Raw genomic sequence first — 22,571 nt, forward strand, 5'->3', positions numbered from 1 at the left:
TCCTTTATCCTTTAATCCAAAAAAAGTAAAATTCTTTTCTCAGTCTTACAATTGATAAGCTGGTTGTAATAATACCAGATGAAACATTCCAAAATAGATTTACAGTAAAAGATATTTGTTCCTTTGGACATTGCCAAATATCTTCAGCCCTAGATTTCAGAATAGTTCTGAAACCAGAATTTGTTCCTCTTAAAACTATTAAAATAAAAAAAAACTATTAAGCACTAGAGTAAATTCCTAATTCAGTTTGGTGAATTAGAAATTAATGTCCCAGAATTTTAATACTAATGTGTTTAAAAATCACTTGTTAGTTGCTCCTGAAGGAGGAAACAATGTTAAATAGTTGGAGTCTGTAATAGCATCAGTGCTTATGAAGTTGACATCTTTTATACTTGCAAACTAAGAGTTTTGACATCCAAAGGGTCTTTGGTTGTTGTGTTCTTCCTAATGAGTTTAAGAAATCAAACAACCCTTGAGACCTTTGTAGGCAAGAGGTTGCTGGTGGCTTCTTAGAGATATGGTGACTGTTGATCCAGGCGCTCAGTATGTTTCGTGCCGGGCTTAGGGCTAGGAAATGACTTAGTTAAATTATTGAAGGCACATGATGATGGTGACACATACCATTGCTGCCACCATGGATCCCTTGCGGCAGACTGAGTGATCAGGCCTAGTACCATTCAAGAGAGGGAGCGCACAAGGCATCAGCTTTGGGGATGAGGATGGCATACAGGCCTCCTGGGGCTCATAAGCAGATATCAAAACCATACTGGTTGCTATGGTAACTGCAGCACAAAGAAAGCAAGCCGACATGTTTGTGGATGAAAATTGTCTCCCTTCTTTCTAAATGTAGACGACAAGTTACATGTTTGTAATAGCAATCTATCCCCTAGCCATGAGAACAAATTAACATCTAAACACTCAAGATGTCATGAGGTAGAGAATCAAAAAGCTGACTGCCCGAAACTAGCTATACTATACCTGCAACTATACTTGCACACTTGCACTTTTAAAGGAGAAGAATTTTATTGACCTCCTTTGTTTTCTGATGGTTTTGTAAGTTAAAGGACCAGTGCAAGCGCCGCTGTCATGCTCAGATTCACAAACTTGCTTGGCCTCGAACTGCTACTCAACACCTCTGCCAACAAGCAGAAATGGTAGATGACCAAAACTATCTTTCCAGCTATTTCACCAACTCTGTTGTAGAAAGTATCAAGTGTTAATGTCTTGTCTAAGCTGTTGGAGCTTTGGTTCTGTCTGAACATCTCAGGCTAAGTCCTAGGTTTAATCTTCCCTATGTATTGCTTGTTGCAGGCCTATTATGCCATATTCCTCAACAAGGGTCGCCTAGAGGTGCATCTCTCCACTGGGACACGAACAATGAGGAAAATTGTGGTCAGACCAGAGCCAAGTCTGTTTCATGATGGGCGAGAGCATTCTGTTCACATGGAGAGAACCAGGGGGTAACTGCACCATTAGAGAATTTACCTTTGGAACTGTTATTAACTTTTTTTGCCAGCAGGAGTCTATGCCTAAACCTCTGTGTTTGTGGAAACACTATGCATTACAAACATGAGAAAGTAGCTTAATTTCCTTTTCTTTGCTCTTCATGTTTCAGGAACCTCATTTACCTGGTTGGGCCCTTAGGAATTCTACTCTTAACATTTTCATTCTGTGCAGTTCTCCTCTCTGCCTGTATGTTCCCAAGCTATAGAAAGGAAAAAATCCTTCCCTCCACATCTCTGAAGCATTCTCTTCTACAGTCAGGTTTTCACCTAGTGAAACACACAGCATGGCTTGAGGCCAGCCAACAGCCATTGGCAGCTGTGACTTCATTCAGGTTCCAAAGCAGTTATGGCAGCTGCTTCAAAACCTGTCACAAAGATCCAGCCCGCAGCAGTGGCCACTGCAGGACCTCCAGAGCCTTCTATAGGTGTCTCATCTCTGCTTCCCCACTCCAAGGTGCACAGGGTCCCTACAGTAGCTTGGGAAGGAAACAGGTAAAGGACAGAAGGAACATGGAGGTGGCCCTGAGATTCATTCATGCAGGAATGCTCTCTACACATTCCCCAGGGCACTCTCCTTCCTCAATCCCATCTGCCCGGAGCCTAGGAATTGACCTTTATATGGGGGAAAAACTGATTTCTCATTCTGTACCATGTTGCCATGCTTTCTATTACTTTACTGAGAAAATCATCTGCATTTTTTTCATCAAAATATTGTACAACTCAGAGAAATAATTCATTTAGAAAGAGAATTAGAGAAAAACAAAGAAAACAGAAACCCAGAGGCTTTAGGGGGCCTCAGACCTCCAAACTAGCAATCCATCTATTAAACTGAAGGCAAACAAAAGAAAACAAATCTAATGATACCTCAAAATGCAAAGAATTCTTTTCAACTCAACCAGAGGAGAAATGTGTAGCAGTAATTCAAATAACAATTGCTATTTTATAGTTCAACACCTATATTTTCTAATTATCCTCTTGTGTGGATAGCAGTTTAGATAAGTAATAAGCATTTCTTATTGTCTAAGTAAATAAAAGAAACATTCTTTGGCTCATTTCATTATTATTATGTTGAGCATTCTGTTGTGAGCTGAACTGACAGCAAGCATTCATGCCAAGTGTCTAACTAACCGAGCTGTTTAGAAACCATGATTAAGACAAATGAGGCATCAATATGTGGACAAACAGAACTTTTACTAACCTAATGGACAGACGTGGAGCCATGATTTCTGAGGAGAAAGGCAGGCTAAATTTTCTCATTTATATTTTAGGAAATGCTTTAGAATACGGATTTTGTATATCTTCCAGGCTAGAGCTTAGGCTATGTGCCAAACTTTAGTTCTTATTGCTCTCTGAAAGTCTTCCAGTTCAAAGAACTTCAACTAGAAAAATGCAGATTTGAGAAACATGATTGACTACAAAGCACCTGTAATACGTCATTTTTGCAGGAAAACAATTATGAAATCCCCAAATGCATTCAATGTTGTACAAAGCTGTCCTTCTAACAGGTGTCTCTCCAAGTAGGGTGTTTTGTTATGCCAACTTCACAGCTGTTGACCATCAATCTAACCTTCATTTGATTACACTCAGTGTATAGTACATGCCTGAAAAACCGGTCATTCGGTTAATTGGCCATATAAACAAACAATTTTGCCATTCACTGTTAATTACAGAATAATATATTGGACATATTAGTGTGTAGTCACTGAACTCTGTGCCAAAACAGGAACATATTTGGTACCATAATGGCTTCCTTTGTACTTTAAGGTCAAAACATAGTGACCATCTACTTCAGAAGCATATACCACACAACACTACATTAACCAGAGATCATTAATGCGAGATGAACTTCTGAGACATTTTAATTAACATACATCAATTGGCTAGTGGATGATCTGGCTCAAATACTAAACCAATATGGTCTTCAATCATTCTAAATGATGGAGTCAGGTTTTAAACAGAGATATTTGACTTTAATGTCTCCATATATGCTTGGACATGTATTTATTCTTCATTCTTATCCTTCCATTTTTTTGTATGTCTGTCCTGGGGCTTGAACTCAGGGCCTAGACACTGTCCATTAGATTTTTTGCTCAAGGCTTGCATTGCACTGCTTGACACACAGCTCCACTTCCAGCTTTTTGATTGTTAATTGAAGAAAAAAGCCTGACAGGCATTCCAGCCCAGGCTGGCTTCAAACTTTGATTCTCAGAGCTCCTGAGTGGCTAGATGATAAGCTTGAGCTGCCAGTGCACAGAGTCTTAGCTTTTCTAATAATGATTAAAAAAAAAGTTATATCTCTTCATGCTGATTATGATGTACTATTACTGTTTTAGTAATAGTACTCTTCTCAGACTATAAATGCCAATCAATCATCATTTATTTTCTTAAAACCCTAGATAATTCTATAATACCATCTTGTAAAATTAGTAGGTTTTTTTAACCCAATTGTGAGAAAAGCTTCTCAAGACGAACCTTCTCTCCCTCTCTGCCTCTTTTTACCACTCCTTTCTACTCGGCTTTCTGTTTGTGTCCCTTCCTCTGGAAAAGTCCTATTAATCACTTTGTATTCTAATTTCTTTTTTACTTCATTGATCCCTGCCTTTCAGAACAACTTGGCCCTCTTATCCTTCTCCTGAGAGCCACCACTCTAACTCCATGAAACATTAGGTTCTGATGGTCTGACTTAGCTCCTTAGGTTACATAAACAATTGAGTTGTTTCTCTTTTGTCAAGGCATTCCACACATGGGTACTGAACATGGGTACTAAAAAGCCCTGAAATCACAGCATATATTTCAGAAGTAATTTAGGGTTTTCAGAATGAGATAATCTGCATATTTAAATGCAAGTATTTTCTCTTTTATCCTTTAAAATGTCTTCATTCAGAACAATTGGATTTTACCTTTATTTTATTTTTAATATGAACTACATACAGAAAGACACATCTTTTAAAATCCAATTGGTGATGACTTTGAGCAAAAATATTGGACCAAAATTCCTAACAATAAGGAACAGACTGTAGGGAATAAAATATTTGATTATGAAATTCTAAGAACCAATCACTGAAATTTTACAAGAAAATAATAATACACTTGGCCAGTAACATTATTATTGGATAATGAAATTTTATTTGATGTTTTCCTCAGAGTAGTCCTTCAATAAAATTATTATTAAGACTAAAAGAGAAAATACAAAATAAATCATGAGAATTATAATGGATATGTTGTGAATGTCTTCCTCTAAAAAAAGAACTAAACAGGCTATTTAGATTTGGTGCTCCTAGAATGTAAACTGCAAGCAGGATTCAGCAGTAGTCTTCACCAGGCACTGATGGCTCATGCTGTAATCCTAGCTACTCAGGAGGCTGAGTAGGGATTCCAGTTTGAAGCCAGCCCAGACAGATTCTTTGCACTATGGCTCAAATGGTAGAGCAATAGTCTTGGGCACAGTCTCAGGGACAGTGCCCAGGTCCCATGGTCAAGCTCTACCACTGACCAAAAATAAATGCCCGTATTAATTAAAGTAACCTCAAACCAAACTCTAAAAATTCACATTTTCCAAATTTGAAGTAGGCATTTTTATCTCCATTTTATAAGTGAGTGATAAAACTGAATGAAAACTGAGCATAATTAAATATATACCTTGACAAGGTTACATTGCTAGTGAGCTTCGTGCTAGTACTTAATTCCAGTCTGTTCTTTCTACTCCCTCCCCCCAAAAAAGGACTATTCTGGTCAGGGACAGAACTACACTACGGAGTCTACTCTAGAAATAGGAGGAAACCTCCTTCTTTAAAAGTAGAGTAGAGACTTACTCTCCTTGGGCCATCTTTAATAGAGACTTAAAACTTGTTAAAAGATTCAAGAACAGTGTTAGTAGAAAGACTACATTCAGCCCAAAAGGAGAAAGAAGAAAGGAGATGTTTCTCACAGTCACACTTTCCCCAGAAGTGACTAGTTTTCTGAATGTGCCATAAAAAACTGGTCGTCCTGACAATGATATTGAATCACCTGATTTTTTCCAACACATCTTTCCAAAGTCTAAAGAAAGCTCATTTTCCCTAAATTCCTTTTGAAACTCAATCTGATGTGTCCACTCAATATCCATGAACAATGACCCTTTGAATTATGGGAGAATCCATTTTTTCTAGCCCTCTTTTTTTAGGGGGAGGAGGTAATTACGGGGCCTTGACTTAGGATCTAAGCATTCTCACTCTGCTCAAGGCTGGAGCTCAACCGTTTGAGTCACAGCTGCACTTCTGGCCCTTTTTTTGTTTTGGGGTTTTTGTTGTTGTTGTTGTTTGTTTTTGGTAATCAATTAGAGATAAGAGTCTCATGGACTTTCCTGCTTATGCTGAATTTGAACTGCAATCCTCAGATCTCAGCCTCCTGAGTAACTGGGATTGCAAGCATAGGTCACTTGTTGCATAACCATTGTACTTATTATTTCATTTTTAATATATTTTATTATTATTTGTGTTTGTGCACACTCATGTGTGTAGGTGTGTGTGCATGTACGCGCGTGCATATGCCAGTCCTGGGGCTTCAGGGCCTGGGCGTTGTCCCTGAACTTTTTGTTCAAGGCTAGTGCTTTACCATGTGAGCCACAGCTCCACTTCCAGCTTATTTGCTTATTTGTTTGTTTGTTTTGGTGGTTAATTTGGAAATAAGAGTCTCATGGACTTTCTTGTTCCAGGTTCGCTTTGAACTGCATTCTTCAGATCTCAGCTTCCTGAGCACCTAGCTGCTAGCCACCAGTACCCGATTTTCTTGGGTTTTTTTTGTTAAATAATGTATATTATTGTACAAAAGAGTCTTGTTGTTATATTTCCATACATACATATGGTCAAAGTTACCCCCTCAGTTACTTTTCTGAGCTCTTCCTCCCCCTCTCTTTTTATTGCAACTCATAGTGGGTTTCATTGTTCTATTCTCACTTATTATTCTCATACATATATATAGATATAGATATAGATATCAAGGTAAATTCATTCCTGGGTGTCAATTCAGAGCACTACTGGCCTATTTATTATGTCCAGGTATTTTCATTATTATTATTATTATATAATTGTACAATGGGGGTTAACAATTCCGTAAGTCAGGTTGTGAGTACAATGCTTCTTGGTCAATATCACCTTTCCTTTGTGCTCCTCCCCCCCAAAGAAAGGTATTCATTCTCACTTATAAAATCAAGTATTTTGTCATATTAGTCTGAATTTTTTTGCCCAGAAACTTCAGCTTTCTCCTCAGATAGAAACTAAGTTCGCTGTAATCCACTTATGATCCTGGGGCTAGTGATTAACACCGATGACTAACAGAAGCAGGATGAGTTCTGGGACTAAACTCAAAACCTGCTTCTACCTGCAAAGAGGAAATGCCTTTGGCCATTGTCATCCACAGTGGAACACTGTCTCCCGATTCTTTGCCCAGGGAAACAAGAATTGTTGTGAATTAGTGGCATGAGGGTCTCAATTAGTAGTGTGTGAATTATCTCTCATAAGCAAATTAGGGAAATTAATGAAACAGCCACTGAAGAAAAAGTATTGCAAGGAATAATTAGCTTAGTGTTCTTGCCTGCCTCCTCTTCTATTAAAAAGCCAGCAGCTATATTCTTTCTAAAGTCAACGTAAGTGTTTGCTGTAGAATCCTGCAGTCTAAGCTCTCAGGAGTACAGTTTGTCCACTAGCAAGAAGATAATAGCACTAACCCAGAAATCAAGAACCAAACAAAATGTGACCCCATGCTGCGCCAAACCCACTTATCCTTAGGCCATTAGACATTGCTGCATAGACGAAGCTATGGCTGTCACAGGCTCGTGTGTGGGTCAGCAGACTCTGATGGTCACCTCCACCTTAGAAGCTCCTGCTGCAAACTGCACAATTGCCTGGCTTCAGTACATTTTCAGCAGAGTCAATGAGGGGTTTGTGGGACAACTCCTGTAAAGCAATAATGGCTTGGTATAGCCAGTACTTGAGGGACTGAGAAAGGAGGATCACAAGTTCACAAATTTGTCACTGAAGCATGAGCCTCTGTCTCAAAAAAAAAAAAAAAACCCTGAAGAAAGTAATTTCCAACTGTGATAATATAATATATAATTTATAGTCACTTATTTTCACTGCCTTATTAGGCTCTTCACTGTCCAAGTCGATGAGGACAAGAGGCATATGCAAAACCTGACGGTGGAACAACCTATTGAAGTCAAAAAGCTTTTCATTGGAGGCGCCCCACCTGAATTTCAGCCTTCTCCTCTTCAAAATATTCCTCCTTTTGAAGGCTGTGTGTGGAACCTTGTCATCAACTCTGTGTAAGTGACTCTCCTTGTGACTATCGTGTTTTAATCAAAAGATGGTCGTTGTACCTGCATGATCCAAAAGTGTGGGTGGGAGCCCTTGCAGATGTTGTATTTAGAATCAGAATGCTGAACTAAGGGTCATAAAAGTGAATTGATAGAGAATCATTTTCAGTTATATAGGGAAAGGACACAGCTCACACCTGTAGTCCTAGCCACTTAGGAAGCTGAGCTCTGAGGATCACCATTGGAAACCAGCCTGAGCAGGAAAATCCATGAGATTCTTATCACCAATTCACCACCCCAACGCCAGAAGTGGAGCTGTGGCTCAAGTGGTAGAGCACCAGCCTTGAGCATAAAAAGTTCAGGCACAGCACCGAGGCCCTGAGATCAAGCTCAAAGATTGTTACAAAAGAAAAAGGGAAAGGAAAAAAAAAGGAAAGGAGACAATGAAAATGAGTAGGAAATGAAGATCGTTTCCTTTGGCTCTATTCCCTTAGTCCTATGGACTTCGCTCGGCCTGTATCCTTCACAAACGCAGACATTGGTCGCTGTGCTGATCAGAAGCCCCTGGAAGAGGAGAATGGAGTGGTCCCAGCGGAAGTAGTGATCCAGCCTCAACCAGTTCCCACTCCAGCCCTGGCCCATGTGAGTGCTTTATGTATCGTTGCTGCCCTTCCTCAGCATTTGAGTTCTTTTAAGAAAGGGAGTTAGTTGTTCAAGGTAGCTGGGTTCTCTACTGCCAGAGTTGGAGGAAGGGCAACCCCTAGAAAAGCCTGCTCTTCTCACGTCTTCTTTGAATTGCCTTTCTTTATTGCTCTGTTTGTCTTTAATGTTTGTTTTCTTAAAAAAGAAAAAAAATACATTTTCATTTGACAAGTTGAAAGATCAAAAAAAAAAGTGATACATAAAGACTCTCCTAGCAATGTTCAGTGCCTTTTCTTTGCCTTTTACATACAGATTTTTATCAACAGCCAAACAGTTTGCTATTCTGCGTCTAAAGAAAGTTGTATCTAATTAAAACTGTTTGAAAATACCAGGCAAATATAAGTTGTAATGTGTTTTTTATTGTGGATACAGACATGCACACATACAGAGACTCACAGTTCAGCATCCTGCCTCCAGTCCACTTGTTCAAATCCCTGTCTCAAAACATCCCTTTGAATGAATCTCAAAAAGCTACTTAGCCTAGTCTGCACTTTCCTGATTTCAAATTGAAGGTATTAGCAACACATATATCAAAGTTATGAATCTTAAAAGATAGTTTTCTAAATTTGGGGGCATATACTAAGCATTTCATACATGGCATAATTATCATATAATGATGATAATAATTACGATATTCACATGTTTGCTACGTGCCTGCCACAGACAATTTCCAGTGTTTTAATGCGTCTCTCATAACAGTTCTGTAAAAGATAAATTATCATTCTACATTCAGTTGACTTGATAAGAATTATCTATCTTTTATGTGTGTGTGTCAGTCATGGGGCTTGGACTAGGATCCTGGGCATTGTCCCTGAGCACTTTTGCTCAAGGCTAGGCTCTTCCATGTTGAGCCAAAGTGCCACTCCCAGTTTTCTGATGGTCAATTAGAGATAAGAATCTCTTCGACTTTCTTGTCTAAGCTGGCTTTGAAAGGGGATCCTCAGATCTCAGCCTCCAGAGTAGATAGGATAACAAGCAGGAGCCACTGGCGCCCTGCAAGAATTGTCTATCTTAAGTAACTTATCTATCTTAATTTATCTTAAGTAACTAACCCACTCAAACAGCTAGTAGATGCCAGTCTAGGAAGTTTAATGCAGTAGGTTTGATTCCAGAATCTGACTTGTTATCAATGCAACACTCTGACTTTATATGCTTGGAATAGGTGTTTCGACTTTTTGCTGTTAGAAATGATATTGTGATAAGCATTTCTGTGACCGAAATGTTTTCATTATCTTTGATTATTTTCCTAGAATAGACCTATAGGCAGGAAAAAATTCTGTGGCTCAAGGATGAGTAAGTCTACAGTCCCCAATGAATGTCTTAGTTGCCTTTGGGTTAGGGAGGGTCCTACTAGTTTATATGCACCACAGTGGTATGCAAGATATCTCACAATCCTCTTAAGAATACATGCATCAGGTTTATAATGCATTGCTGATCATAAGTGGACTGTGTTTTCGTGAGTACAGATTCTGAAAAGTCTCAAACATCTTTATTTTCTTTCGTAGCTTCCACAAGGGAACTGCTTGTTCTGCAAAACAATGTTCCACTGGCTCCTAGAAATATTTATTAAATGACAGGCCAAATAGGCTCTACTCAGTAAGACGTTATTTAGTCCCTGTAGCATTTCAGTCTCTGTAAAAAGATGGGCCAAGATGGATTCTAATATCAATGGTCACGATGTGTGTGGAAGTCCTTTGGAAATGAGAAGTCCTACCACATAGACAAAGAACCCCTGCTTTTATTAAGCAATTCATGTGTCCAGTTCTCTGTGGGCATTTGATGCCTACGAGCTATTTATTGCTTTATGTGTTATAGTTTTATAATGAGTATTTTAGTAAGAGATAAACTTAAAGATGAATCATGTATCATAACTGCTAACAGAGAAAAAGAGAGAGCAAGCACTCCAACAGGTAAATTTCCTCTTGAAATATAGAACCATATCCTAAAGGGTGAAGATAATACTATCAGTCTTTGAGGATTATTGAGAGGGAATAAGTTACACATTGTGTGCAAAGCTCCTAGCATAACCCTAGGTATGGCAGTACCCTATAGTTCTGTTCATCCTTCTGTGATAAGTAGTTCATTTAAGCTTTTGCATATATAGGGTAGAGGCAAATGCTAGAGGGAAAAAGGAAAGGACTGTTGGTGACTATTCTATTTTTAAAAACTTTTAAGCCCCAACATGGTATGGTAATTAGTATTTCAAGTTTTTCATCACTCTCAATTGTCACCATTTTTTTGTGCATCAGAATTTATTCTTGTTGTTTTTTGTAAGAATTAAAAGTTCAAGTTTGAAGTGGGAACTTGTCTGAGTCTTATGTTGGTTCTCACACAGTTGACAAGCAGGATCTCCTAGTCTAGGTCACTTTCTTTATCCATTTTATATCTATCACCCACCATCCTGACAACAGTTTATGCACACGAATGGCATTCACTGTATTTCAGGGCAAGTTAAGAATATCCTGAGAGCTGGGCACACACCAGTGCCCTGTACAATCTTAGCTATTCTGGAGGTGGAAATCAAGAATTGTGGTTTGTAGACAGCTAGGAAGACAAATCTGAGAGATGCTTATCTCCCATTAACCAGCAAAAGAAAAATAACAACAACAAAAAAAAACCAGAAATGAAAATATGGCTCAAGTGGTCGAGTGCAGTCATGAATGTAAAAAGCTTAACCAAAGTATGAAGTATTGAGTTCAAGCCCAAGTACCAGCACAAAAGAAAAAGAGTATCTTGAGAAAGCACTGCACTATCAAGTAGGTTATTGTCAATCCTGTGTTTATTACCTGTTAGCTCATAATATGTTAGGTAGTATTTATGCCTGTTATCTGACAGTAAAGGAACTTATCCCTTCATGCATCTCTTTTATTCTGTAGCCCATTTAGATCTGGAGAAAACATTTCTATAGATTATATGTGTGGACGTTTCTCATCTAGGATGATAATAGTTGGTAGGCTATAGTCTGGACATCTCAATATTAAAGCAATTTTTAATGCATTCAAATGGGCAATTCCTCTGCAAGTATATGCACTGTTGATACCGAGGCTTCATAGCAAACATGGCCTGTGTAGAACTGTACACAGTCAGTTGGCTGTAGTTCTTCCTTAAATCTTATTTCAAATTTGAACTGTGAACCCCAGTTTAAAATGTGAAAGTTCAAATGAGCAGCAGTAGGAGCCATGAAGAGTGTGCTATGCTGATGGTACTTCTGTAGGACTAGGGAAAAAGAAGTGGACAGACGGGAGGAATACAACAAAGCAAGTGATTTGTCTATCAGAAAGCTATAACTCTAGAAGCTACACATAGACAAGGCCGTTGGGATACACAGAATCCTGATACGTATTGGAAAGAAAAACACATGTTCTCCACACTCTAAGGAATACCAGGCTGTTGTGCATGTATACATACACACTGAAAATGCCGACTTGCCAGCAATAGAGCTCATATGTGACAAATTAGCAAAATTGCTGATTTTTTTCTAAACAGCACATTAGTCAGTGCTGTAAAAGTATCTGCATCCATGAGGAAGACCATCCCACATAACCATCAATCAGGTGTGAATTTTAGCCCCTAAACTTACAATTTCTATGGTGATTTGTTATTTGTTGCTTTCAAGAACAAAGAAGCCAAGCCAGGTGCCAGTGGAGGCTGAGATCTGAGGATCATGGTTCAAAGCTAGCCCAGACAGGAAAGTCTGTGAGACTCTTATCTCCAATAAACCACTAGAAAACCAGAAGTGGCCCTGTGGCTCAAGCTGTAGAGCACTGACCTTGAGCTGAAGAGATGAGGGATAGTGCCCAAGCCCAGAGTTCAAGCCCCATGAATGACCAAAAAAAAAAAAAATGAAGAAGAAGAAGAAAAAAAAGAAGCCAGGGCTGAGAAGGTGGCTCAGTGGTAGAGTGCTTGCCTTGCATGCCAGAGGCCCTGGGTTCAATTCCTCAGCACCACATAAGCAAAAAGAAAAAAGCCAGAAGTGGCGCTGTGGCTCAGGTGGTAGAGCGCTAGCCTTGAGTTGAAGAGCTGAGGGACAGTGCCCAGGCCCAGAGTTCAGGCCCCACGACTGGACCAAAAAAAAATTTTTTTTAATTAAAAATAAATACATAAAAGAAGAAGCCAGTTTGGATAAGTGTAATTGAAATTTGTGCTCTGCACCTATCTAAACTGAAGGGATGCTTATAATAAATTACATGCTATCTTGAATCCAACAACATATTTCCAAGTATCAGCCCACAACTAGCAGCTGGAAATGATCACTTCTCTCTTCTGACCTGAAATTCCACCAGGTTACTGATCCACTTCCCTAAACATGGCTCCCAGAAGTCTAACTTCCTTCAGAATCTTCCCAGCCACACCACTGCTGTTCTTCCTCTACTGCTATGTTGGCCTCTTCACCCATACCTTATCTGTCCACCTGCTTCTTGTCACCCACCAAGCAAAGGCAAATTTCCCATGCATTTTCTCTGTATTACTTGTACTATTTTAAAGAGTGCCCACAAGGTGGCAGAATTGTAACATGTTGAGATTGATGATCCTCTACTGAGACTGATTTTTTTTTGTTTGTTTGCTTTTCACACATTTCAACGATCAGTGTTTTCCCAAACAACACAGGAAAAGGAATCAGGTCCATAAAGATTCCCCTCAAGCTCACATCAGCTGAGAAGAGGAAGTATCTTACCCCAAGTCATTTTGCAAATCCCTTGAAAGTCCCTCATTCCACCTTTTCTCCCTATATTGTAGCTTCGCTTAGATATTTTTTTCCTTTTAAAAAATGTATTTATTATTTAGAATTAGCTTTAAGTAGTTGTGCAAAGAGGTTTCAACTCAATGTGTCAATTTACAAGTACAGTGCCTCTTGACCATTGTCACTTCTTCCATCATTCCTCCTTAGATTTCTATGGGAAACAGGGTGAAAATGTTCTTCCTTTCAAGATCCTTTTATTCTAGTGCAAAGCCTGGGTGCTTTCTGATCTACCTAGCAAGTTCCCCTTTTAAATGTTAGAAGGGGAAAAACAGAAGCTGGAGCTGCAGAGGAAGCGGCTCCACCCTCTGCAGGAAGAAAGGAGGAAGGGAAGCCTCTGCACCAGCAGGCAGACCTCAAGAACTGCATGGCCCTGCACACATTCTAGAAAGAGACTGATTCCATTTACTCACAGCAATCCAGCCCACGATCTCTCCCTTTCACCAAGCAAGAGAGAGATCTAAATTTGTACCAAAACATTTATTCCTAAATGAGACTGGAGGAAATTCTTCCCATTGAAATGCTAAGATGCATATGAAAGCCCTGTTAGATCAGCCCTTCTCAGCCTTTTTCCAACTGCCAGTCTTAATCAAGGAAGCCATTTAATTCAAAGCAATACCTACCCTGTTTGAAAATGAAGGATTTTTTTAAAGCATCTATTTAAATTTCCTTGATGAAAAATGAATCTACCATTAAGGCTTTATGCTTTGAGGTTGCCTGTAGCAGACATTAGTTTGGTCTACTCCTTTCTACAATACTGGCTAGTTTGACTATAGTGGTGTACTAACCACCAGTCTATGCAGACAGGAAGTAAAGGTTCATCTTACCATTCTAGTGAGTTTGCTATGTAATGACTTTCTCTGTAGGATCTTCCCAAAGTCCCTATCCTTTGTCAGTGTTTTCCCAAAATGACTTAAGCAGGGCCTTCTCCGTCCTGAAAACATGACAAAGAACTACTTCTGCACTCAGGGCCACTTTTGGAGCTATCTGTCCAGTCTACAGATATACAGAAGATGAAGTTATCATGTGTGTGGGCCTCCAGGAGACATTTGAAGACAAAAGCTTTACATAACATACAGCTAACACCAGTAAAACGTTTGTTCTTTTTTTAACCTGCCGCCTTAGTGATTTTTTAAATCACAGTAGAATATGAATTTTACTGATATGAGAACATTGTTTTATGCTAGCATTTACATATAGAAATGGAGCAAGTGGCTACAGTAGTAACAATTATCAGAACAAAACCCATATGGTGGTTTTTATTTAGGCTATACATTCTAGTTCGCTAACTCCCAAGTACCTTCTCCATTTCTCAGTGTTCAGAGCTAAGTGTTTAAAAATATTTGAATGGAGTCAGGCACTGGTGGCTTATGCCTGTAAATTCTAGCTACTTGGGAGATAGAGAGCTGAGGATCATGATTTGAAACCAACCTGGGGCAGAAATGTCTATGAGACTCTTATCTCCAATTAACTGACAATAGGCCAGAAGTAGAGCTGTGGTTCAAGTGGTAGAGCACAAGCCTTCAGCAACAACCCTAAGGGACCGTGCCAGGCCCTGAGTTCAAGCCCAGTACTGGCAGGCATACACAGACACACAGATACAGACACAGAGACACAGACACAGACACACACAGACACACACGCACACACACACACACACACACACACACACACACAGGACATTTGACAGTTGGGTGGAATTCTGCCCCCATGGACTCAACGCAGATGAGATTCTCTTAGAGTTTTCACAGGATGACAGCAGGCTGTGTGTATTTATTGTGAAGTTCCTCTGTATGGGAAATATGGCGAGAGATGGATGGATGATTCCAATTCTATTAATAGCATTATTGAAGACTGAGACCTTGAGACGCCAAAGGCTTTCCATCTGGCTCCTGCTGCAGGCTGTGTAATGCGATAGGTGCTGTGTATTGTGCATAGCACACACACTGTCCTGCCCGCTGGGCTTTTGCGTAGATGAATGAATGTCAACTGCAGACTAAGTTTCATAACTGACCATCTCCTAGAAGGCCAGAATGAGCTACTTCCATGAAGATCGATTTTTATAGCATTTGGAAATGTTCCAGTCTCTTTACCTGCTGTGGCCATGTTGCATTTGACTAAGCTCAAAAGAAAAGAGAACAAGACATTTTGTTTTTTCCCTCAAGTAATTATTTCCTATGTGCTAATGTGTCATCCCCCCCCAAAAAACTGGAAGGAACCCACCACACCAAAAGCCTGTCTTGAGCTGTTTGGAAAGTGCTGCTGAGTCAGCATTCACTGAGTGATGACCCATCCCAAGCGATTAAGTGCAGATCTGAAAAACAGGTGCATTGGTGAGGAGTGTGTAGCTTATTGATTTTCTCACATACTGCATGTTCTAAAAGACTTCTTAAGCTACCTGTATATCAAACTGTCTTGTGAAAATAGAGAACGAGAAAAGTGGTTGTGGTTTTGTCTGCTTGAGGAGCCTTGATTATTGAGCTGTACATTATACAGTCCACATAGCCAGGGGTGGTTATATAATTGGCAAAACAAGACGATAAGACAAAATGCAATGTAAAATGGTAACACGAAGTCTTCTGAGCAGAAATCATTAAGATTTTCAAGATGGTGATAGCAGAGCATCAAACAAGTGAATGCACAATGCTACACCTAGCTGGTCCCGCCTCGGCATTCCAGGAAGCTGTTCTTTGAACAGTAACAGTGGAAATGTGTGCAGTGGGTTCCGTTTTTAAAATGTGCTTGGTTGCCTAGCAACTGGCTAAGGACTTCAATGGGCTGACTTGCTGGTTTAGATACACCATCTTGAAAGTCTAAAATCATGGCAATGTTCTAGCGGACCAATAGTTTTCAAGGGAAAGTAACGTAAGGAGAGAATGAAATGGGGAGGGCAAGAAGAAACACATTTTTCTACTGCTGCAATCCAAATGATCAGTTCGCCATTTTCCCTGTTCACAATCTTCTAGGAAGAAAACTCTTCAGGAATAAATGAAATTGTGATGTTTTTCTCTCAGAAATCTAAGTTCTGAGAAAATTTATTTCTCAGAAATGTTGTTTTTCTAGAAGAAAATAGGAATTCATTGATACATTTTGACATACTCATCTCATTTAAGAGTGGGATCCAGGCAAACTGATTTTACATTCACTGAACATTCAGTAAATGCCTGCTATGTTGCAGATGAGTAAGAGATAAGTTTTATTTTTAAGAAATTTAAAATTATACAAGGGCAACATGAGGAAGCAGGGCATCAGTGTTACCTGTTTAAAGAACAGCATCCATAATCTTTTCGCTTTCTTTCCTTGGTATTGCATAGGGTCCTTGTGCTGTTGAATCCGAACCAGCTCTTTTGATGAGAAGCAAGCAGTTTGGGCTTTCGAGAAACAGTCACATTGCAATTGCATTCAATGAGACCAAAGTTAAAAACCGGTAAGCTTTATCCTGAGATATTAGCTAAGAAGTAATAAATGAAGCATTGAATATTTCTACTTAACCAAGTTTAAACAACTGCATATATTAATTAATGAGGTTTTGTTTTGCATTTCAAATTCACTAAAAAATAGGATTCTTTCTGCATGAGAATGCACCTTGATTTGACACCCCCTGAATCTCAGCATAAACACTTCTTATTTTTCTGTCTTCCTTTGTACACTTGTGTTCTGCAGCCTGACCATCGAGCTGGAAGTGCGAACTGAAGCTGATTCAGGCTTGCTTTTTTACATGGCTCGCATCAATCATGCTGATTTTGCTACAGTTCAGCTGAGGGATGGATTCCCCTACTTCAGTTATGACTTGGGCAGCGGTGACACCAATACTATGATTCCCACCAGGATCAATGATGGCCAGTGGCACAAGGTAAGCATCCCTGGGCTGGTGGCAGGACTCTAAGGCGTAGAAGTAGGGGCATCCAAGCTGGCAGCAGCAGGCTTGCCCTTGAGGCCAGCGCTGTTTTGCAGACAGACACTAACTCTGGTGCTGCTAGAATGACACTAGAGAATTGTCATTGCTGTACAGCTGTGGTCCCCAAACAAGGGCCAACCAGCTTTCCATTGCTCTGTGAGAGAAATGTAGGACCCTGGAATGTGTTCATTATGACGTTCCAAGTATTGAGTGTAGAGAATTCAGACTCATTCTGGGATCACGACATCTTTATTTTTAATGTGCTACAAGGCCGTCTCTTTGAAGAAATAATATTTGCCGAAAGTACAAGCTGGGATCACAGACGTGGCCTGCATGCTTTGCCTCTCCCTTTACCACATATTGCTCTGAAAGCCAGGAGTCTGAGAAGCTCAGCCGTGTGGTACTTAAAGGGCCCCATGGTACCATTTCCACCAATAGGCATTTGGAACAACTTTAAATGTTGGCCTTACACCCAGAAACCGGTGCGATTAATGGCACAGAAGGCTCATTTGCCATCTTACTATCCTCTTTGGCAGGACTGCAAATAGAAAATATACTGCCTGACTAAAGCAGAAACTCAACATTTGTTTCTGCACCTGTGATAACCTATTAAGTAAAGTTTCCCTAGGTAGAGAAATAAAATGTTTAATTTTCCAAATATATTACTAGCTGTTGGATTAAATGCATTAACCTACTTTGACTAGTGATATCATACAGAAAGAAAAAAAAACCTTGAAGAAGAAAATAAGTAAACTCCAAGTCAACAAATGGGTTATTTTGGAATTAAGTGGAATCTTTGTATTTGCTTGGGACTTTATGACTAACAAATACCACCTAATGAAGGAATTCTCATTAATGGTTATTTTTAATCTCTCACTAATGGGATACTAAACACAACTGTGGAGAAAATGATATACTGTGTGGCAACATGAGACAAGATTTGAAAAAGTAACTTATCCAGGACCATTAGCTTCAAAATGAAGGATAGACTTTCTTTTGGAAGGTTTTTCAAATGGGACTTCTCAAAACTAAAATGGAGGGCTGGGAAGGTGGCTTACTGGTAGAGTGCTTACCTGGCATGCACAAGGCTCTGGGTTCGATTCCTCAGCACCACATAAGCAGAAAAAGCTGGAAGTGGTGCTGTGGCTCAAGTGATAGAGTGCTAGCCTTGAACTGAAGAGCTGAGGGACAGCACCCAGGCCCAGAGTTCAGGCCCCACGACTGATAAAATAAATAAATAAATAAAATAAAATAAAATGGATATGTGTAAAATGAGCTGTTACACTTGTCACTCCCAATCCAGGCTCTTGTTAAAGCCATCATTGGCTCCAACATTTCTCACACTTATACTCTCTCTCTCTCTCTCTCTCTCTCTCCCCTCCCTAAATTCAAACTCAAAGATTTTGTACACCCTCTGCAGTCCTCTCATTCATGTTAGAGATTCTTCTCTGCACTGTCATAGTTTCTCTATCAGTCAGGTCTCCATCTTCATGCCTGGCTTCTGACTAATGAGGTGCCTCAAAGGAGGCGTTCCTCCCACTGTACTGCTCTTCCCGATCCTGCACGAGGAGGGCTGGGCAGCAGGATATGACATATCTCAAACTGTGTGCAGAGCTCAGACTTAGCTCAAATGAATGCATTCTTAAACTAGACATGAACTTTGCATCCCACTTAATTCATGGCAGTTCCTTCCACCTGCAACTTTCCTGTCTCTTAAGATACTTGGCACCCTCTAGAAGAAACTGCAATCTAAGACTTACCCAGGAAAATGCTGTGTTCAGAAAACAGAATTTGAAATGTCCTATAAAGTAGGTTTAGTTTCACTGATTTCATAAGCTTAAACACAAAAGTGGTTTTATATGTCCTTGAGAATACAGTACAAGTTCCTATGTCATGCATGCCGCGTATCTGAAATTTGCTTGAGATTGGCGTTGATGGCCCCCTTGATTTTTGTAGATTAAGATTGTACGGGTTAAACAAGAAGGGATTCTTTATGTGGACAATGCAGCTAACAGAACCATCAGTCCAAAGAAAGCAGACATCCTAGATGTTGTGGGGATGCTGTATGTTGGTGGATTACCCATCAACTACACTACTCGAAGAATTGGTCCCGTGAGTATAGATTTCTTCTTTGTTATCTTACTACCTGGCTGAATCATTCATTTGTTCATGTGCATTTGAATGACCAGTTTATACAATCTTGGCTTCTTGCATGTGAATAGGAAATCATCTTGCTTCTGATCAAGATTCTTGACTAGATATCACTTAGAAGCACACCACAGAAGTTTGTAGTACTCTGTGCTAGGAGTTCTGGGGTACTAGTACAGACCTAGGCAGCTGGTAACTTAGTACGTAAAGCACCCACAAATGACTGTGTTGCATACCAAAGCAAACTTCTGCTAAAGCTTGGCATTTCTTTCTTCTGACCTGGTTATTTAGGTAACCTATAGTATTGACGGCTGCATTAGGAATCTTCACATGGAAGAGGCCCCTGCTGATCTTGAACAGCCAACCTCTAGCTACCACGTAGGAACGTGCTTTGCACATGCTCAAAAAGGCACCTATTTTGATGGAACAGGTTTTGCCAAAGCAGGTGAGACTCCTCCACTTTCTTTCAATCATCTATATTTTAATGCAGACTTCTTACATGGACCATAATATAAAACTCCCCAGGGTCCTAAATCATTGCTCTATTTAAATTAAATGACCTTCTAGGAACAATTAAAAATACACGGATCTGATTCATATGAGGATTATTGCTCTATTTAAGCTAAATGACCGTCTAGGAACAATTAAAAAAATACATGGATCTGATTCTTATAAGGATTAATAAGAAAAATAAAATATATTGTTTCCTTTAACAGGAAGATAACATACTTCTGTAAGAAGTCTTATATAATTATACTATATATAGCTTGTATCATTCTTTGGGTTCAAACTCAAAGCCTGGGTGCTGTCCCTTGGGCTTTTGTGCTCAAAGATAGCATTCTATCACAGCTCCACTTCTGCTTTCCTAGTAGTCAATTGGAGATAAGAGTCTCACAAACTTTCCTCCCTAGGTGGGTTTCAAACTGTGATCCTCAGATCTCAGTCTCCTGCGTAGCTAAGATTACATGTGTGAGTCACCAGCACCTGGCACCACCTAATTTTTCTACTTCCAAATTTTGCCTGTCTATATTGCCAGAGATGTGATACTATTTTTGTTGCTTTCTCTTTCATTCATTGAAATGCTCCATTTCATAACACACAGCACAACACGCCACACACACACACACACACACACACACACACACACACACACACAGCAGTCTTCATTTCTTGTTGATAGTGACGAAGAATGGCAATTTCTCCTGGCTTTCTTTATTTCCTCTTACTTGATTTCCAGGGTAGGTCTGAATTACTGATCATCAGCATATAGTTTGGAAAGAAAAATGTGTACTAACCTCTACTTAATAACAACAACAACAAAAATTGACCTTAACATACTTTATGAGAATATTCTGTAGTATGTTTTTCAAAGTCTATGTTTATTATTTGTTTATGAGAAAAATTAATGAGCACATTATATGTGAAATTATGGGGAGCAGAGAAGTATATAAATAAATATAGCCTCTCTAAGAATACATTATCAATAGATAAGATCTCCAGTTTGCTGAGAAATCACAAAAAGGCAAATAAAAGCAAAGGAAAAAAAAACTCCCAAAGAAGCTAGGTGCCAGTAGCTTACACTTGTAATCCTAACTATTCAGAAGACTGAGATATAAGAATTGCGGTACAAAGCAAGCCAGAGAAAGAAAGTCCATGAGACTCATTTCGAGTCCCAAAACCGCCAATCTCCATTTCCACCAAAAAACCAGAAGTAAGCCAGGCTCCTATCTATTCAGGAGGTTGAGATCTGAGGATCATGGTTCAATGTCAGCCTGGACAGAAAAAGTCCATGAAACTCTTATCTCCAATAAACAACTCAGAAAAAGCCAGAAGTGGCACTGTGTCTCAAGTGGTAGACCACTAGCCTTGAGCACAAAGAGGCTCAGGAACAGTACCCAGCCCCTAAGTTCAAGCCCCAGGACTAGCAATATAAATAAATAAATAAATAAATAGCCAGGCCGGGCATCGGTGGCTCACACCTGTAATACTAGCTACTCAGGAGGCTGAGATCTGAGGATCACAGTTCAAAGCCAGCTTGGGCAGGAAAGTCCATGAGACTCTTATCTCCAATAGAACCTCTTATTCTCCACTAGAAAACTCTCCAATAGAGACTTTTATTCTTCACTAGAAAATCGGAAGTGGCGCTGTGGCTCAAGCGGTAGAGCACTCACCTTGAGCGGAAGAGAGCAAGGACAGCATCCAAGCCCAGAGTTCAAGAACCCATGACTGCCAAAATAAATAAATAAAGCCAGAAGTAGAGCTGTGGCTTAAATGCTAGAGCACTAGCATTGAGCACAGCTCAGGGACTACACCCAGGCCTTGAGTTCAAGCCCTGGAACTGGTACTAAATAAACAAATAAATAAACCTCCAAAAGTTATTCAAAGAAAGAATAATTTGGGTTGAAGACATTGGACCAGGTTTTGTAGAGGAATTGACATTTGAGCAGAGTTAAAAGAGGAGTTGCACAATCCGGCACAAACATTGGAGGAGGTGTAAACATGAGGAAACTTCCACCAACAAACTCTAGCTAGGAAACCTCACTAGGCAGAAACAGCAATCAGAAAAACACGGAGGCTACTTTATGCCCCCATATTCAATTGTGGTCACAGTCCAAAGACTACCCCCAGATTTGCACAAATTCACAAAAGGCTGGCAGAATTGGTGCCCAGCTTCAGATTCTGTGCTCTTGGATTCCTTTGCCATCTTGCCTGGTTCTTTTCATTGTGGGTCGTATTGGACCAGAAATTTTACTGCTTCCTCCATCTCCAATAACTGTTGTCATCTCCTCAAACCACACATAATACAACTTACATAAGACTCGGGTGGTCAGTTTTCCAGTGGAAAACACACTGCTTCAATGTAGCTTTTCACATTTGGTTTTTTCTTAAAAGCTTTCCAATTACTGGAGCTTTTTATTGGGTTCCTCATTCTCTCTGTCCTCAGCTAAACTAGTACATGCCATTCCTCTCTGATTTTTTTTGTTGTTGTTTTTAATTTTTTCTTTCTGTTTTGTTTTACAGAACAATTCAGCTTCTTCTATCCTTTGCTTTTAAAAATGTCTGTAAAGCCAACTTTGCCTATCCAAACCCATCAAAGGTCCCAGTAAAACAAAATTCCCTCACTCAATACAGTTGTGGTGATACTTGGAATTTATTGCTTGCCTAATAAATAAACAACAGAAAAAAAAAGCTTCTTAGTTTCTTTGCTAAGAGTCTATGCAGTTGATGTGGTCTAGACTGAACTTAACAAATCATTTTATTCCAAAGGAAAAGTATCTTCAATACTTA

General features: G+C 39.6%; 1 protein-coding gene across 1 annotated transcript in view; it reads left to right on the forward strand.

Annotated features, from left to right (window-relative positions):
* Lama2 (laminin, alpha 2) overlaps positions 1–22,571 on the forward strand; it is a 544,126-nt gene that overhangs the window by 516,303 nt on the left and 5,252 nt on the right. The window contains exons 56-62 of the mRNA XM_013026778.1: positions 1,312–1,460; positions 7,630–7,806; positions 8,292–8,439; positions 16,552–16,664; positions 16,901–17,090; positions 19,092–19,247; positions 19,575–19,728. Of these exons, the coding sequence (XP_012882232.1) occupies positions 1,312–1,460; positions 7,630–7,806; positions 8,292–8,439; positions 16,552–16,664; positions 16,901–17,090; positions 19,092–19,247; positions 19,575–19,728 (1,087 nt within the window). The remainder of the gene's footprint in view (positions 1–1,311; positions 1,461–7,629; positions 7,807–8,291; positions 8,440–16,551; positions 16,665–16,900; positions 17,091–19,091; positions 19,248–19,574; positions 19,729–22,571) is intronic.

Source organism: Dipodomys ordii, unplaced genomic scaffold (genome assembly GCF_000151885.1).
Source record: "Dipodomys ordii isolate 6190 unplaced genomic scaffold, Dord_2.0 Scaffold97, whole genome shotgun sequence".
Taxonomy (NCBI): domain Eukaryota; kingdom Metazoa; phylum Chordata; class Mammalia; order Rodentia; family Heteromyidae; genus Dipodomys; species Dipodomys ordii.